This window comes from Siphateles boraxobius, unplaced genomic scaffold, assembly GCF_051911475.1.
Source record: "Siphateles boraxobius isolate OS27281-9 unplaced genomic scaffold, OSU_SipBor_1 77, whole genome shotgun sequence".
NCBI lineage: Eukaryota > Metazoa > Chordata > Actinopteri > Cypriniformes > Leuciscidae > Siphateles > Siphateles boraxobius.
The window spans coordinates 9231798-9250725 of record NW_027509205.1 but is presented as its reverse complement, the minus strand read 5'-3'; the positions used below and the strand labels follow the sequence as shown (position 1 = coordinate 9250725).

Sequence of the window (18928 nt, the reverse complement as noted above, 5' to 3'; positions counted from 1 at the left end):
TTTCCCAGATCTGCCCACACAGGTTGATAATACCAACTGAGGTTGGTAAAGACAAACATAAAAAGCTGGAAACTATTTGATTCTGATGCCTCTAAAGTGGCTACTATGATGACCCTAAAACAAGAATTGTCCTTTCAGTTTTCCTCTAACAGAAGGAGAAGAAGCTTGCAAGGATCAGATTGCACACATGTCCTTTTTGTTCACTCATGCTGATGGATTGTTCCTATTTATTTAATCTATCCAAAGTTATAAAGCACAAAATGAAATAACAGGTATGTTCTGTTTTTGCAACCGATGGAACCTTTACCAACCAAGTTAATAACACAAGTCTTAGTGATATTTCTCTTCAGTTTCATGTTCTCAGCAACAAAGTCACAGCTCATTGCTATTATCTGTGTTTTTTTTTGGTGTTAGTGTGTGAGGACCTATTCATTTCCTTCCTCTACTCAATGCCGTATCTATTTACTTTGAGAAACCTAAGTCTGTTAGTTTCTGTTGTATTAGAGTCATTACTGGAACTATAATTTTCATTTCATATTTATATTTTTCTGATTTTTTGTGTGTAATTTTTTACATTTTTAATTCACTGTATACAATCGGGTATTTCTTGAGAACATAGTGTGACGGTTTCCAAAACCACAACTAAACCACAAGTGCACTAAAAGTCTATTGTCCTTCTCCTGCTGCACACAACAGAAGAAAAATAATCAAATTGCACATAAAAATAATAATAGTTACAAGGTATTAATGGTTTGATTGTTTGCTAATTATAAAATTAAAAATATGTTAAAAACAAGAACTCCAGTCAAATGTTCTGATCACATGGTTCAGTTTATGACGTAAAAAACAACAAATGTGTTTTTATCACATCACAATTACATCATATTCTAACGGAATACTGTACATAGATTTCTAATGGAAGGCAGCATTCGAAAACATACTGCAGATCTTCAAGCCATTATGACTGTGAAGACTGAAAGTAGAGAAGTTTTCGGAGGAAGTTGAAAGATCCGGGCATTTGTTTATACAGGCCTTTGGCAGATATTTGGGAGACAGCATCATTTACCTAAAGAAAACAGATATTTCAAATATATTATATTATAATATAATTCATTATAACTATTGTCACAATATAGTTATTTTAGCTGCACAGTCAAACACAATTTAATTTTTTTTCCTAATCTAATTATTTGATAAAATATTTTAAAGCTTTTAAAGTTAAAGCTTTTTTTTAATCCCATAGATACAGGATGCAAACCTAAGGTTAGAAGAAAAAAAAGTTTGTCACCAGTGCAAATTGTACTTGCATGTGATGCATTTTGAAGAGTTCTTGCACTACATAGTTCTTGCATAGTGTTGAACCCTTTTAAAATGATAAATTCTAGATATTGCGCTATGATACAGTACATACTGTAATGCTGCTCAACACTAATTGGTAGCATTATTATGAAGGTTTGTTTGTTATCTTTTCCATTTTTGAGGACATATTTATTGCATCTATCAGTGGCTGCCGCTATCACATGAATCTTAAAAGTTTTAAGAAGCTTTACGGGACAAAGACGTACCATCATCAGCATGGTCACCAGATCATCTGAGGCAACATTCTCCTTTAGCACAAGATCAAGATTATCCACATACCAGGAGCCGGCATGCGTGTCCCTCCAAGAGACATAGCCTTCAAACAGATTAGCATGTAGATCAGTCATTTGTATTTGGCAATCAAAAGGTTTGACTTCCTGAACTATTACTCAACCAAACAACGTGTTTAAGGCACAATGTGACCCAAAACACAGACCTGGAAAAGTTGAGTAGGACACCAGGATGTCGCTGGGTGTGGGTAAAGTGGCCCGAGCATCAAGTTCATCAGAAGTGCTGAGAGAGTCGCTGCTGGAGGAAATGGGAATGGCGTCCATCTGATCATCTATCCCACCCAAAGAGGGTTCCACCTCATCTGGTGAAACCTCAAAACCTGTGTCCTTCTCACCTACAGGTGCACACAAAAGAAGTTTGCATAATATGAAAAACTGCAGTCCACTAAGAACCATTCAATTAAAAAACCTTGGGTTGTGTTTAGGTGTGATCACATTAGAGAAGTTTTGGTTATATGTTATGGGGAAAAAGGTGCAGTGTCTATTGTTAATAGTGTATGTATGTATGAAGCACCGCTCACACAGAAGTCACTTTAAAACCAGGCCACTTCATGTTGGTCAAGACGGCGAGGTTCACGTGACCAACTCATTGCGAAATTCCCAATCTTGTGGATTTCCATTGAAAATACTGGATTTTGAACATGAAAATTCACAGCACCACGGTAAAGGGCTACGAGACTTGTGAAAGATTTCTGAGATGCCCACCTCCTCCACAGGCCTGGATGAAGAACAGCTTGGGCTTGCTCTGCAGAGAAGGACAGTTCTGGCCATTGAGGTAGTTTGTGATTAACTGAACTGGGACAGCTGGTCCATCAACACCATGAACTGCTCCAGGGAAACGATTGTGGTTTGCCTAAACATTAGAGAAATGTCAAGCACCAGAGTAGAATGAGAAAATAGAACTCATGCATGAGGGTGTTCTACAAAATGAGGAAGCACATAAAATTGCTCATGCAAACAAAAGGGAGGTTGTACTTCTATGTTGAGAAACTAATAGTCTTAATAACTGTAAAAGCAAAAATAGCATATATCCTCTTTCTTTTTAAAAAAAAAATGCATACGTATATGTATATACAGTATCTATATACACATGCGACTTGTTTTACCTCAGTTCCATGTGAAAGGATGATAACCACACAGCAGTCATATGCAGAATGATCCCTTTTCGCTAAAGATGACATCTCATGTTTTATATGCTAAAGAGGGGAGCACATTTTTTTTTAAAATGTATAAAGGACAGGCGGACATTTGTCTTACAGCCATGTTTACAGTAAGAAGAGGAAATACTGTGCTTACTTTGGATTTCAAGTTCCTTTTTACAATAACCTCAAAGTTAAGAGCTTTAAATCTTTTCTCCATCTTGTCACAGTCAATGTTGGACCCCTTTCGATCTTTTAGTGCAGAGGCTGGCTCAAAATCGACATTGTTTATAATCAGGCACATCCCACACGGACTGGCATCCATCTTGTAAGACTGTACAAAAAGATAAGAGTGTGGGTGTTTGGGTTCAATGGTGTAGTTTGTGCATACAAACACTTCAGTCTCAACTCAAGAACTTGATTAAGCTTATGTACAGAACTATTTCCATGTTATTCCACAATGATGTTCCCGTGTTCCCTGCCAGTTGCTAAGGATGTAAAAATCTTTTTCACACCAAACTGAAAACGTGTGTGAACACAGATATGCAGATATAATTATTCATCAATAAATTTGCACTTTATTTTTTTAAATTTTAAGATGAACATTTAGAACCAACGTAAATGCATGATAATCAGTCACATTAAGTCTTATCTCGGAGTAACAAAAATTTCATAGGCTAATATAACATTTTAATATACACCATCAATCAAAAGTTTGGGGTCGGTAATATTTTTTTTATTTTTTAAAGAAGCCTGTTATGCTCACCAAGGCTGCATTTATTTTATAAAACTACAGTAAAAACAGAAATATTATTATAATAAAAATATATATTTTTAACTATATTTAATTACTGTGATGGCAAAGCTGACTTTTCAGCAGACATTACTCCAAACTTAATGACCCCATACTTTTGAACAATAGTGTATATTGTAGTAAAATATTAAGAAAGATGTCTATATATATTAAAAATGATATTATTATTAAAAATGTATAAACTATTAATACAATTATAAATTACTATTCAAAATATTTTTGTGGAAACTGTGATGCATTTTGTTTGGGAACCTTTTTATGCACATAAAAAGTAAGAACACTTGTACTCAATTTTTAGTGAGCAATGCCAATGAGTGAACACGATTACCTGTATACTGTCACGTCTCAGCCTGGTTGGTCTCACACTTAGTGTTTCAGAAGCTGTGGACATGAATATATCTAAAGTTAAGGCAGCCATGAAGCAGAAGTTGCAATAGTGTGAAACAGCTTCTTAAACAAGAAAATGAAATTGAGTGCAGGACTTGATTATGTACATCAGGAATTAATTGGTTCATTGAGTTCAACAGTGGCCTGCACACTTTTTCAGTGGCTCTGGTTCCGGAAGGATTTTTTCCAGATTTTTTCCATTAAAAAAGTCTGTTAACATGCATACTGTTAACAAGTATTTTGAGAGTGTAGGGAGACCGACTCAAGTACGTAATTCACAGTGCCTCGTGAGTGGGTGGAGCTAAAGAACTCTTTTGGTGCATTTTACTTGTGGCGACTCTGATTGGTGACATTTTCTGTACAGCATCATGCATTTATTTTTTTCCCCATGATTTTTGCTGTTAAATACTATTATTTTTAAAATAAATTGAAATAATGCAGGTTGACAACTTCAACAGAAGCAAATGACATTGATTAACAACCTAACAGCTCACAATAGGTCTGTGTTTAAAGGTTTATAAGTAATGATTAAAAATCAATTTCCCCAAGGATAAAATTATTGGATTATTTTTAACTTCTAAAACCTGACTGTTGCACTCAACTGTTGTGATCTCATGTAGGTGATAAGTTGATCCTGCCATCATGAATCGTAAAAAAAAAAAAATAGATGATGTGCACGGATGAATCATTTATAATAAATAAAGCAATATTCCATAAAAATAAGACTTGTCAATGCTGATTTCATGGTGACCTTTAAGTAATTTTAGTAGAATTAAACAGATGAAAATTAACTTTTATTGAGAATTAAAACTACAATGTAGGAAGCTGTTTTACATGACAGTGACTTACGTGGGCTAAGAGGCTTGGGCAGAGGCAGGCTTTCTGGTCTCAACGGTAGGTCTACTACTAGAGGAGTGAGATCAGGTATGTCTGGCTTTTCAGTACATTTTGGATTCTCTGCATTGAATCATAAGATCAGAAAAGATATCTCTATATAACTTCTGCTTTCTTTTAATATACTATGAAAAATCATAGTGGCAGTTACAGACACATCTCAAGAGTCTAATGGTTAGGGTAGGCTGTTTTATGTTCCACTGTATTATGGAAGTAACACTTACGGACTGGCAGAGGGATCAGTGAAGGCTGTACTGGGACGGGATGAGGCCGATGAGCACCATCTCCAGTTTGAAGGAGCTCTGCGAGATCATGATGGCCAGTCTCACGCAGACACTCTAGGAAGACTGGGAAAGCCTGACTCCCTCTCGTCTCCAAGTCTGTCACCAGTTGCCTGGCTTGGTCTCGTCTGGTTGCTTTACTCTGTTAGGAGAAAAATAGTATTTCACATTCGCAGATTGGCAATAACGGAACTACTCGCACATGAATGGACAGTGGCCGTATCGACTTACCTTCATAATTGGAAACTAAACAATGTACATTATTAACAAGTGAACATCCTGTCGAAACGGCAGTTTGAGTTAAATGATAAAATCAGTAATGAAAGTGGGACTGGGACTGACATTCTTTACATATTCTTTTGTGTTTCACAGAAGAACAATAGTCATACTGGTTTAAGGAGGGTGAGTAAACAAATAACATAAATGGTCATTTACTGGTGTAAGTTACTGTTCCTTTAACGTTAAGCGTGTAAACTTTCACAATCCCGTCCCAGTTTTCTCTATCTATGAGAACAAAGACATCACTATTACCTGTATTTCATCGATCATGTCCTGGGTGAAGACCCCCTTTGACAAAAGCCCATCACAGATATCTGGAGGATTTAATGCCGTGACTAGATTACGCCTGTGCCGCTGAAGAATCTGTCTGTGCTTAGGGTCCATTCTGGCAACGATTCGGTATTTAAAGTGTTTATGACTATAGACTATGAGACGTTTTCAATATAACAGATTTTTTCTGTTCAATTAATATACAGTAAACGCGTAAAAACAATAATGTTTGAACTGAATAGGCTTTTATTTAACCAAAAAACAAACCTCTCCTCGTTCGGAGCTTTAATTCTCTTCCTTGTTTACATCACGCTGGCGATGACGTCATTGACTCTGGGTTGGGCAGGTGTTTCTAAAAGTAGACCATGAAACTGAAACCTTTTAACTCGAAAATAGATTACTCATCTAATTTCTGTATAAATGAAGTAGAACATTTTTTAGTAGGAAAATAATTGGTAGTTTTATAACTGCATGTAGGGATAAGTTTCAATATCTATGCAATAGAAAAAGAAACCGCTCTTAAATGGGGAAGTTCCTTATATATAGCCTACGTAAAATGTAATTTTCTAATTCACACATAACATTAAAAAATACTGGAGTGCTTTGAGTAATTGTTAAAGCATTAAGACTGTTGGAGTATGTAATATCATTATATCGATAGGGAAGCATATAGCAACTATTCCAACATTCTGGCATATATTTTTTTAATTCTATTATTTCTCTTTTCTGTCTGTTTGTGTGTGCACTGCTTTGGTGATATTCTATGTAAAACAACCATGCCGGTAAATAGTAGTTACAGAAAGTGAAAATTGCAGAATTGTATTACCACCTACTTGTAACGGCAATGAATGTTTTAAGACATTTTGGCTCTTCGTCCTCCAATTAAATACATGATTTAAGCAGCAAAAGAAGGCCAGTGTATTCTATATGCTCATATCTAATGCAGATGTGAATAAATGCACATCAAGGTTAACTGAAGCATCTTGCAATCAAGGATGTTGGCTCTCAACAAACATGCAAGAGCCAACAAGATCACATCAAAATTAGTTGCACTAAAATAACTTCATAGTATGACAACTTAATAAAACCAAGCAGTTGTGTAATTACAGCAGTAATTGGAGAATTATGTCCTGATCTATTCACTTCTCAATGTAATTTTAAAACGAAATATTTTAGATTTTTGCAAATGTCAAAGAACAAGATTCATTTTGGCAAAAAAGAAACCCACTTTAATATTTTACAGTCTGCATGATCTTGGTTTGGGAATGTGACTAGAGAAAAGAAAACAAAGACTCATATTTTTAAGAAGATATTGACAAACTGTAACAATACAGCAAATCAAAACAAGTTTCCCATATAGATCTTAAACATGGAGCCATTCAACAAGAGATAAACCAACAACATATGCACTCATACTTATCTCCGTAGTATACAGTCCCAAAAGCCAAGATTCTTGTGTAGATTTGTACATTCATTGGCAAATTTTACCTAAATTTTTAGGCTATAAAAAAAATACCAGGATACAAATATCATTCACAGAAAGTTGAGTCCATACAGAAGAGTTTAGTTATTTGACTTTATAAAACCAGGTCTTGTGAGTCCTTTGTAGATGTGAAGCTTTCCTGCCCCTTTGACTTCAAAGCTGTAGTCTGTGGTGACGTAAGGTAAATCTCCTTCAACTCCATGCTGGAACAAGAGAAAGAGAAGTTAAGTACAACTGACAACAAAGACCCATCAGGTTGATAACCTGTCAACATTACCATTTACCCATTACACAAATGGTTTTATATAATCTGCACCCTTATATTCAGTGAGTAAAGTGTAAAATGTACCCCATAGGTTTGTAAATGTCTAATGACACTTAAAAATGACCCATTAAATAGAAAAAAAACCAAATAACCCTTTAACCATTTTACAGATGTCAATGATCTACACTTTTGTTGAAAAGTTTGGGTCAAAAGGATTTTTTTAAAACATTAACACTTACAAAAACAACACTTTTTTATATATAGCAAGGACACATTAAATTGATCAAAAGAGACTAATGACTTTTACATTGTTAAAAAAATATTATGGATCAACTACTGAAAATTAAAATATGTACTGAACAATATTAAACAGCACAACTGTTTTCAACATTGTTAACACCAAGAAGTGCTTCTTGAGCACAAAATCAGCATATCAGATTGATTTCTGAAGGATCATGTGACACTGAAGACTGGAGTAATGATGCTGAAAATTCAGCTTTTCCACAGACAAACTACCTTCTAAAATATATTAAAAATAAAAACAGTTATTTTAAACAGTAAACCTATTTCACAATATTTGTTGATAAATAAATGTAGCCTAAGCATAAGAGGCTTATTTAAAAGAAAACTTGACCAACCCCAAGCTTTTGAATTGTGGTGTATATTGCCGATTCACATACCTGATTGGTGAGCAATACTTTAGGCAGAGTGATCTCTCCCAGCAGAAGACAATTCACGTGCCTCAGGACAGAGGGAGATACTGGAGTAACCAGAAAGTACAGACCTCGTGCCATGTCTACCCCTCTCAGAACACCTTAATATAAACAACAGCAGGTAAACAATTACAGCTTAAGGAAGGTTTTATATCTTTATTTTTATACAAGTTTCATATCTTTATACTTAAGTCTGCATGATATATAATGAATATTGTTAACGCAAGAACATATGCAATTTCACAGAACAATTCCATCTCAAATACATACATTAAAGGCCTTGAATACACACCTAGGCCCACACATTGACAGATAGGAGTTTGGGAGAGTACAACAGGACCCCCTCTGCCCATAACCTTCTCACTCAGACAGCATAACCCTACTATACTGGCATTGGCCGCATAAAAGATGTTGTTGGGTGCGATCTCACAGTGTGTTACTCCTATCGCCACTGATGAGTGTGGGACCTGAAATAGAGCACAAAAAACATGATCAGAATTGAATACACATGCATGCACACATGTTTAAAAAAAAAAGGGGGGGGGGGAAAAGGGAAAAATTCAAATTAATATATAAAAAAAATTAAACACCTGGTAGGGTATGAAGCAGTGAAGCGGGCGGATGGGACCAGGTTCTGAGGACTGAAGCTTACTGAGGTAGCTGAGCAGAGCCAAGTCTCGCAGCTCATTACTGCGCTGATGTTGCCTAAGAGGAATGCAGGATGGAAGAGGAATGCAGGATGGAAGTTGACTTTGGTTTTTAAAGTAGAACTAACCAAAAATGACCAAGTTAAATCTTCACCACAAGAACTGCCAACTATGGAATGATATTCCGGACATTATTCAAAAGGAATTGCAAATTGTATTTGCAATTGTGTTTTCAATTTGTGGACGCATAATATGTGACATAATCCAAATCGCACCCCTCCACCACATGCACGCACACATGCATGTATAGGCCACACACCAGAGCATGTGAGCAAAGCGGAGCGGTGTGACGCTTAAATATAAGTTAAAAAACTTAAACATACGTTTCATATTTATGTTTAAATAATATAATGTTATTTTTTTAAATTTCATCCATGTTGAAAAGGGAACCGCATGAGATGAGTAAGATAAGATCATAAGATGACCAATATATCAGAAAACATTTGGAATGGGTCAGACATGATTTTGACCACTTAAGTTGTGTTTTGTGGAAAGCCTTTCTTTAAAGTGAATTTCGTTTTGTATAAATTGTATCTTCATTTTAATCAATGTTTCATCAACAATTTGACTGGATTAATATATAAGAATCAAATATAGTAGACAATAATCAGGACACGGAGGCGTCGGCGCGTGAAGCGCATCTCATAAATGAACCAAAACTGACAAGATACTTGTCTCACATACCTGATAAGTATATCTATAGAAAGCTTGAAGAAAACTAAAAGAAATTGGCTTCTCTCTGCTTATGTAGGCTAGTTCATATGTAGTGTGCATTTCTCTCTATAGGCGCATTCACTACATGCAAAGATGGCGGGTCTGCATCATCAACTTTATCTTTGCAGCCACTGACATAGAAAACTATGTTGAACAGAACACTGCCAGACTAAGACAATGCATGCACTGAGACAAAAGCGCATTTGTAGCGGAGACAGTGAATAACCCCAATTTCAAAAAACGGTGGAGTGTTCCTTTAAACTGTGTTGAGCCTTTTAGTCGTTCTTATTATACACTGTAGATGAATACATTTGCCTTGGTTGTATGTATAATTTTGTATTCGATAAAACACCTCTTGACCGTCGACTGTGAGTGACGTCACTTCCCAACACAAACAAGCCCCATAGCATAATCCCACCCTTGACACTGATTGACAGGTTTCAAAGGCATCGGAAATGGAAATACTCAGGGAATTAGTATTCCATTTGAGTTTTGGCTGGCTACTTACGCGACGCTTAGCAATTTCAATTACCACGTCTGCTTTTTCACTTTCTATTTAAATATGACAGTGCCAAAACTCCTAAGATATGGGAAACAGTTGCAAACGGACTTTGCTTTTCCATTTGAAATTTGGCAGTCAGTGTGCGTTCGCTTAAACGAAAATGCAAACGGTAATCGCGCTTTGCAATTGCGCTTGGATTATGTCACATTTTATGCTTCCACAAATTGAAAACGCAATTGCAAATAAAATTTGCAATTCCTTTTGAATAATGTCCGGAATATCATTCCATAGCCAACAAACCATAGGTACAGTTAAAATCAAAAAGGTGCACTTACATTTTTCCAGATATCCCAGCACCTTCAAATTCTGACTGGACACTGAGAAATATATGAGATCGAATGCTGAGGTGACTTGCTGGCTCCTCTGTCAAGGTGGATGGAGTCGGAGGGTGCGTCTGCCAGCCGTGGGCAGTTCTGAGGAACTCTGGGGTGAGAAGTTGACACTGTGGCGCATTTCCGTAACTCAGCTGCACTACATGCGTAACGGATAAAAGACGAATGAGGTCTACCAGTATCTGAAAGCCATGGCCTGTGAAAGAGAGAAAGACATTTGTAAGCAAGTTAGTACCAGAAACTCGAATGAAAACAATTCATATATTACAAAAAGATAAATATATTTAGTAGGGCTACAAATTAAAAACAAACAAACAATTATATTAAAAATGAATTTGTCTGACTCGTATATCACGTCATTAAATAGTTTGACAGCCCTAATATTTGCAGAAATATTCAAGATACCATTATTAAATAGTTTGACAGCCCTAATATTTGCAGAAATATTCAAGATCCCATTATGAGTCCATCTTTCAGCAGTTCAAATCAATATTCCCATTTTATTGCCTTTCATGTGCTACTATTTTTGCTGACCTTTGATCCAGCCCATAGTATTGATGATGACAGGACTCTCTCCACTGACATGGCGCCAGAGGGATTTGAGAGACTCCAGATACCGATCAATGTCAGCATGACAATCTGCCTCACCATAATACACCATGTGCTTTGGGTCACGCATGTGTGTGAAAGGAGGCCCTAAAAAAAAAAAACATGTCTATTTGTTTGGGTATGTAAAATCAACACAAGCTAAATGTAAGACAGTTGATTTTCTACAGTACAAAGGTCTTCTGAATTGGCAGAATCTGTACTTCATTTGGGTATATAGAAATGGAGAGCTTAAAGTATGCCACATACCCAGCATTGGCTCTGTAACTGTGCATAAGGAAAGGCATCCAGGAGGGGTGAACTCAGTCTGGCCTAGATCACACTCCAAAAACTCTACACTTACAGTGCTGCACACACACAAGGCAGAGAGAAATATATCACCTTAAAATTACAATGCATGCAAATTTCTTACCATCATGCTCAAAGCTTGGCATGCAGACTAGCCTACAAAAACACAAGATTATTCTAAATTCATCCTCCAATTAGTAAACTGATATAATGAACTGTTTGAACTCACTGATTGAGCAGGCTGTTAAGAAGGTGCCGATTAAAGGTGGACTTGCCAACAGATTTCCCCCCACACACAAGAATTACAGGACAACGGTCAAATTCCCCTGTGGACAAAAAAAAATTTACATTACTTAAGACAGGACAAGTTTCCCCACACGGGGGTAAAACATTTTATTAATCAAATTTAGACAAACTATGTGCGAATTCATCAGTAAACACCATTGCTGAGAATATTTCTCCTTAAAACTACAGTGTACCAATAAGAGTTTCAAAAACGTGGTTAGAGACCGCCCCTTCTCTCTTCTGTCACAAACTTGTAACCAATCCATCAACGTGCGGAGCTTTTCCCATCATTACTTCTAGGGATGCTGATTTCTTAGAAGGGAGCTGTCTGACGGCGAGATGGCGAACGAGAACATGGTTTGTGTAGTATTAGCAACACATTATTAGCTGTTTGATAACTTAGTCAAGTCAAATGCTAATCATATCAATTACCATTATATGTCAACTTTTATTCAACTTCTGAATGGATTGAATATAGCCTAGAAAGCGACCAAAGACAGCTAACCTTTAATTATCATTAAAAAGCTGTCACTCATCTCAGTTTGCGATCTCACAAAGTTTTGTTATAATCAAGGAAGTTGTCTGTCTACACTGCTCAATGAATCTCTTATTTACATAGTTCTGCATGCTCGCAAATCCTCTCATTAAGACACAAAGCACTGAACAAAAGCTCAGCCGTTTTACCGGCGCTAATAGGGCAGAGACCATCAGCAGGCGTGGGCAGGGGCCCGTGCAATGTGACGTCACATTGCATAGAAACTACAAACGGCTTGTTTTTTTGAGACACTGATTAATGGGGATTAAAAAAAAAAAAAGGAGTGCGTGGATTTTTACCATTATAGGGTGGTTGTGTACACACTGCAGACACATGTATGTTCAAACACCATGTAAAAGTGAATTTTGCATAATAGATCAGCTTTAAGTGGAGGTGGAGACCAATTTGCATTTTCATATATCCGCATGTACTAAACGAAGCAAGGGTGTAGTAACATTCAAGCTATTTCAAGGCATAAATAAATTATTTTCACAGAAAAAAAATACAATTGCTATTTAGATTGCCGTTTCCCACTAAAATAAAAACTTATTTGTATACAAACATTTGCACATAAGGCAGTTTTATATCAACTTTTTAATTTATAGAATTGTTTCTATTCAGATTTGTTGTTGAAATATAAAGAATTAAACAGTGGCTGTCAGGGGTGTAAATCGGACAGTTCATCACGATATTATATCGATTCTCTCAGCCAGCGATACGATATTTGCCGATACCTCAAAAAAAAAACTGCGATACGATTACGATTCGATTCAGGGCTATATCAATCGATTTTTTATTGATATTTAGATAGTATGTGCCAAGTGTCAGAACCAGTTACATTTATTAACTCACAAATCCATCCAAACATATATAACATGAAAGTTTAATTAAACTCTTTGAAAATTGCACAACCTCTCCCAACTGGTTCATTTAAAGCAGCACTATGCAGTTTTTTTTAGCTTAACTGAACAGATTCAGAGTTATTGGAATGGTTATATGACTCTTTTCGGGTTGAATGGTGGTCGTCTCGCCCCCCTCTGGTGCCTGTGAGTGGAAAAACCGCACTTGCAACTTTGGGGCGGCGGACCACTGGCCTCAGCGTCAGGAAGTATCCCGTGATTTCAGCTCTCGCGATGTAACGAATGGCTTTACGGCACTGCACACATTACATGCATACACGCCCCCATCCAGATCCGGCTAGCTATAAGAACAACTATCGTCATGGCTAAACTGGCATATAAGCAGAAAGCTAGGAAAGCATTGTCGGAGGAACAGAGAAAGAGGAAACGGCAGACTGACCGAGCAAGGAGTCAGACACGAGTAAATATCGGACCTGCGTTTTCAGAATGGAGAAAAAAACTAAGAAAGCGCGGTCGGAAGAGTCTAGAAAAAGGTAACGAGAATCTCACAGCGCGAGGAACCGGACAAGAGTCCTACTCGCTCAGGCTTTCACTGTTAAAATTCCTGCGATTATCATGAGAACAGTTGTAAATATCTCACATAATTATCAGGACATAAATAAGCCAACACGTTGTAAATAGTGTAAATGTGCGCAATTTGCAAACTATTATGATAAATTGCAATCATCATGTCTAGCAACACCATAATAATGGACATTGTTATGAAATAATGCGATGTACATGATGCAACTTTATTGATGTTATCTGGCATTTAGGCTCAGGTTAGCCTAACGCGGTAGGCTACTTTATTATTATAAAGTGGAGAGGCCGTGAGTGCAGATCATAGACTGTCACGCTCTGCGTGAGTTACGACAGTAATGTTAAATACAAGTACTCTACAGCGACTCTCTGGGTCGCTGTTTGACAAAAACGGAATTCCGGCCTAGTGCTGCTTTAAAAGTTGTTTGTTACAAGTAAAAAAACAAAAAAAACAACATGATACATGAAAATGAACAAGAACGGAGTTATCTGTATTTGCAAATGAACTATAACAGAAGAGTTAATTTGCAAAAACAGATAACTCCGTTCGTGTTCATTTTCTTATATCATGTTTATTTTATATTGTGCATTTGAATATCAATCAAACTGCAGCTGTTTTGTTTTGATTAAGAAATAATAGCTAAAAAAAACACAGGTAACTTATAAAATTTAAGTTCATTGAAAGCATTTATGCATGTATATAATTTTTTTTGTGTGGCAAAAGCAGATAACTCCACATTTCATGTTTCAGAGTTAAACAACAATGATGAGCCATGATACATAATAAAACACTTAATCTTTGTAACGTTAATCTCCTCAGCTGACAAAGATGCCTGTCAAACTTTGTTGTTGTGATTAACGTACACGCAACACAGAGAGCTTTTCCCTCACCGCTAAGGTGCTGTTTTAGTAAGATTCCGTGAAAAAGTTTCAGCTTTTATTTTCCTTTTACGCGCCGAAGAAGATATCATGGGTTCATCAAGTTCTTTGAAATCCATCCTCGATCACTTTTAATCAGCTTTGACGAAACTTCTCTCAGCTAGCGCGTCTTTTCAAAGTGACTAGCAGCCTTGTCACCTGACCTGAATACTGCGCACTGAATCGCTAAAACAGACTTTTCGGGTTGTGTTCACAAACAGCAAGGGTGCTTGTCGTTTCTGCTGTAAAACATGAACTTGCGATGCCTTGACTGGAAAATACCGGCTTTTGTCACAAAGGGTTCAGTCAATCTTGTCAGGCGTCTATTTCAGCTGAGGAAAGTTACGTGAGGATGTTGAGTGTTTCAAAATAAAGGTACCGTATATCGATATTTTATGTGTGGCATCGATGCATCGTATTGTTAGACGTTTGATCGATGCATCGATCCATATCGATGTATTGCCCCAGTGGCAGTCAAATTGTTTAGTGAAGTTTTGTTCACACATAAACAGATCAGGATAGACTAAAAGATCGATCTTTAAAATCGATTTTGTCAACCCAACCCTAATTCATGTCGTTCCAAACCTGTATGACTTTCCATCCTCGGTAGAACAAAAGAAGATAACCGTTTTGGTGACCATTTACTTTCATTGTACAAACAATTTTACAAACTATCTTCTTTATGTTCTGCAGAAGAAAGAAAGTTACACCGGTTTGGAATTAGATGAGGTAGAGTAAATTATGACAATTTGTATTTATAGGTGATTACTATTCCTTTAAAATATGGTTTGAACAACTATTAACATTTACCTGTCCAGGCACTGAGCAAACTGCTTATAGCTTCTCTGTAGCTAGGTGACATCACCAGACCCTGTGCACAAGGTCCACGCAAAGCTGTTACACCCACGGCTGACAGAACGGGGTTATAGATGGCAGCCTGGGAATTTATCTCCTTCTGCAGAATGCATAAATAGAGACAAATATATCTTTTGCTTTGCCAGGGTGCTCAAACAAACAATGTCGAAAGCTCCAGTTTACATTCTTCAGAAAGACAACCTACAAATGGCTTGCTTATACAGTAGTCAACATTTGAAGAGGATCAAAAAACTTCAAAGTTGTCCTAAGACATGAACGGGAATGAAAATTCATGTATAACTTTGATGTGAGGTTTTGATCCACTTCAAATGTTGACTACTGTAGTTGCCAACTGGGAATGCATTTTATCATCACAAACAATATACACATCAGCTATTTAAACATGAACATGCAAAATCTGAAAATGTCACCGACTTACCGAGTTGAGGCCGAAGATCTCTGAGAGTTCTGAGAAGCTGGTGAGAAAGCGTGTGAGCGGCGTGTCCAGAGGTTCCAGAAGCACAACGCAGGAGTCTGAGCCCACCTCACTCATGTGCTTTTTACTTGGCTCTAGACATAAAAAGACGAATCGCAACAGATTTTTAGGAAGTGGGTGCAAAAGAACTTCAGTGAAGGTAGAAATTAAAGGCAACACTACGGGAAAAAACTGTTTTTTCAGGCCCTTTCATAATGTGTTGTTTTGGACTGGTGGAAGAAAAAAAAAACATCCAAAATACTCTTTCAGGTATTTATTTTATTGCACTATCTATTTTTGTCTTTAGAGTTAGGGTTCAAATACAATACATATCTTTTAAGTCGTTTTTTTTTCTAAATGAGTTTTTTCCTCATGCAAGGAGTTAGAAATCTTCACTTCAGCAGCACTTACATACACCAACCTTTACAATTTTACTCCTATCTATATGATGAAGATTTTACAGAGGGCTTTGTTAATATATAATTTGCCTTTGATTTTATTTCTGAAAACATGGTGTACTTTTTTTTGGCTGTTCACAGTATTTTTGGATTTATGGAGTGATAAAAATAGATATGCAAAATCAATGTCAACTAAATTTTGAACCTGGCTATATCCAATGTTCAGAGTAAGCAAATTAGTACAGATTTAATTAAATAATGCCTAATTTGCATATTTAAACATAACATTTCAGAAAACTTGTAATACAAAAATGTTTGCCATTCTTAATGTAAATCAATCAACTGGGTAAGTATGGTGATATCTATTAGTTAATTTTTTTTACCCTATTAACATAGGATTCCTTGCCTTAAAGGATGATACAAAAATGAGAAAATGGTTCATTAAAATGTATTAGGGAGGCAGGATACTCCTTGTGATGCTACCTGAAGAGAAATATTTGCGAATAATGGCTTTGGCTTCCAGCAGCCCCTCTTTCTTGTTCTTGCTGGAGCCCCCGAAGTTGTTTCCAAAGGCCTTGATGGTGAGAGGGCAGTGAGATGGTGGTGAGAACAGGGGGTAAGGCTGTTGTCCTTCCTCTATTGTGAAGCCAAGGACCTCTACATGACCATAGAGGCAAGTGAGCAGGCACTTTCCACGGAAACACAAGACCTGCGCAAACATCAGACACAAAAGTTAGCCTACGTGCAGAAACTAATGATGGACCGATATATTGGCCAGCCTGATTAATTGGCCGACATTTGTGTATTTAAAGTTTGCAGCAACTGGCTGTAATGCTAATAATCACAAATATTAATACTAAAATAACAATACCAATAAGTTAATACAAATATTAACAACAATGGTAGTTGGTAGTTTCCGCTTATGTCAGTTTAAAATATAATAGCTTTAATTTTTTATTAAAATACATTTTTTTTTACAAGTTGCATGCACAATTTGGGAGCAAATAGAGCTAAATAAGTTTGTTGAAATTTAGCATTTTTATGACCATCTCATGCATTAAGGCCAATTCACACCGCACTGACAGATGGCGAAATACACATTTTCGGGTTTTGTCAGATCAGGGTGTCGAAATCTGTTGGCATCTGTCGGAGCTTCCGCCGACTGAACATGCTGAAATGGAATTATAATGTCTAAAGTGGCGTGACAGTAAGCGTTGGTCTGCCTCTGTCAGAGCAATGTGAATTGGCCTTTAGGTGTAACTGTACATGCACTCATAAACAAATAAATCACTGATTCAAGTCAACATCATAGTGGTTAAATATCTACCTGGTCTTGTTTCATGACTAAAACAGCACGGTTGTTTGTATGGTCAAGGTGGGCATGGAATTGAATATCGTCTTCCTTCGGCTGGTCTGTTTCAGGTAAGGTTCCCATGCCGTTCTGAAGAACACTATTGGCATATTCACTCCACTCTTGAGAGTCCACTGATGCGCTGCTGTCATCCAGTTCTGTGCCTCCATTAGTGTGGACATGAGCTGAAGTCACAGAAGTGGCCTCAACCTTTCCTTCCTTGGCACAACTGTTTTCAGGGATAAAAGTCACAGGCTTCGCATACAACTTCAACCGTTTTACTGCGGGTTTTTCCCTTTTGGCTATCTGTTGCTCCAACTTTGCAGTCCCAGAACTTGTGTTTAGCAGAGTTGAGTCCAGACTGCGTATTTTTTTGTGCCATTTATTCTTGCTGTGACGTTTGGTGGCATTTCGTTGCTCGTGTTGGGACCGGGAAGAAACCTTGTGTACTTTCATTGTCACACGATGAACTCCAACCAGCTTAAAAACAACATAAATCCAGGGCAGGGGAACAGCTGTGAGTGAAGACAGTAATGATGGGATCAGCATCTCTCAAAAAGGTTTTCTACACAAGAAATGCATTTCCTTGCATTCTAGACTTGAAAAAAGAAGAACCCCCCCAAAAGAACCAAACTCAAAAAAAGAATGAAAGAAACGAACAAAAGGGAAAAAAGAGAAAGACGGACAGATTTTAAACGTGCGTACGTAGGCTACATAAGTTACAGACAGAAACTTTAGTCAGCTGGTAAAATATGGTGCACAATTGTAGTATCATCGTACATAATTAACAACCACCAGTAAGATCGCTGTTGTTGATACCGAAAACCACTTTCATGGTTGTTGAACTGACCTGTTTGAAGTGAGAAATGGTTGTAACCGGTGATTCTCCAATACAAATTATTTTAATCTAATCAGAAACGTGAAACACGTAAAACCAGAGTTTCTGTGAATATGCAGCTGTTTTTATGTAACTGGCAGTGGCTCCATGCAAACATCAAATTCACGCTGCACGATGCTGTTGTGGTTCCACTCCACTAATCGAAACGAAGACGTTCATTTCCCGCTTTTGATCTGTTTTAAGACCACACTGTCACTGTTTGTTGAATACGTTTGAAAGCACAAATATAATAGAAACAAAGATGAAGCGTAAAGCATGTTAAATATACGACTCAGTGGTAACAGGAGCGATTTTGTGCGGCACTGGCGCCTCACGGTTAGCGTATGTGCCTTGTGATGGACCGTAACAGATTTTCCGGAGTTTGAGTGAACTTTGATTCCACACTAGCATT

The 18928-nt window shown here is 37.1% G+C and overlaps 2 protein-coding genes across 4 annotated transcripts; both read right to left on the bottom strand.

The window, feature by feature from the left end:
- Positions 1-812: 812 nt before the first annotated feature.
- On the bottom strand, positions 813-6051 carry casp9 (caspase 9, apoptosis-related cysteine peptidase). 3 transcript variants are annotated; one of them, XM_077218545.1, is made up of 11 exons: positions 5981-6051; positions 5696-5757; positions 5108-5306; positions 4839-4946; positions 3931-3983; positions 2946-3122; positions 2756-2845; positions 2355-2502; positions 1796-1984; positions 1566-1675; positions 813-1066 (listed from the first exon to the last, which is right to left on the bottom strand). In XM_077218545.1, exons 2-11 carry the CDS (start codon positions 5711-5713, stop codon positions 959-961), a joined length of 1200 nt encoding a protein of 399 aa, XP_077074660.1. In that variant the 5' UTR covers positions 5714-5757; positions 5981-6051; the 3' UTR covers positions 813-958. The 3 variants fall into 3 exon arrangements, with proteins under 3 accessions (XP_077074660.1, XP_077074659.1, XP_077074658.1); XM_077218544.1 differs by having other exon boundaries at positions 5696-5828; positions 5981-6042; XM_077218543.1 differs by having other exon boundaries at positions 5696-6048.
- Positions 6052-6919: 868 nt separating this feature from the next.
- nol9 (nucleolar protein 9) lies at positions 6920-18884 on the bottom strand. The gene is made up of 13 exons (XM_077218372.1): positions 18490-18884; positions 17616-18154; positions 16772-16997; positions 15855-15985; positions 15371-15515; positions 11613-11709; positions 11345-11442; positions 11024-11185; positions 10433-10685; positions 8765-8879; positions 8467-8641; positions 8142-8275; positions 6920-7399 (listed from the first exon to the last, which is right to left on the bottom strand). The coding sequence occupies exons 2-13, from the start codon at positions 18093-18095 to the stop codon at positions 7277-7279; spliced, it is 2139 nt and encodes a 712-aa protein (XP_077074487.1). The 5' UTR covers positions 18096-18154; positions 18490-18884; the 3' UTR covers positions 6920-7276.
- Between the last annotated feature and the right edge of the window lie 44 nt (positions 18885-18928).

What these genes read in the sequence shown, in the direction of transcription:
- casp9 (XM_077218543.1), bottom strand. Translation starts at nt 5,827, where the DNA reads ATGGACCCTAAGCACAGACAGATTCTTCAGCGGCACAGGCGTAATCTA. An exon ending in ACATGATCGATGAAATACAG is followed by an intron (nt 5,307 to 5,695) that starts GTAATAGTGATG and finishes TTCTCCTAACAG; the next exon opens with AGTAAAGCAACCAGACGAGA. An exon ending in TGAGACGTGACAGTATACAG is followed by an intron (nt 3,123 to 3,930) that starts GTAATCGTGTTC and finishes CTTTTTGTACAG; the next exon opens with TCTTACAAGATGGATGCCAG.
- nol9 (XM_077218372.1), bottom strand. Translation starts at nt 18,095, where the DNA reads ATGAAAGTACACAAGGTTTCTTCCCGGTCCCAACACGAGCAACGAAAT. An exon ending in TCGCAAATATTTCTCTTCAG is followed by an intron (nt 15,986 to 16,771) that starts GTAGCATCACAA and finishes TTTTATGTCTAG; the next exon opens with AGCCAAGTAAAAAGCACATG. An exon ending in TTTGCTCAGTGCCTGGACAG is followed by an intron (nt 11,710 to 15,370) that starts GTAAATGTTAAT and finishes TTTTGTCCACAG; the next exon opens with GGGAATTTGACCGTTGTCCT.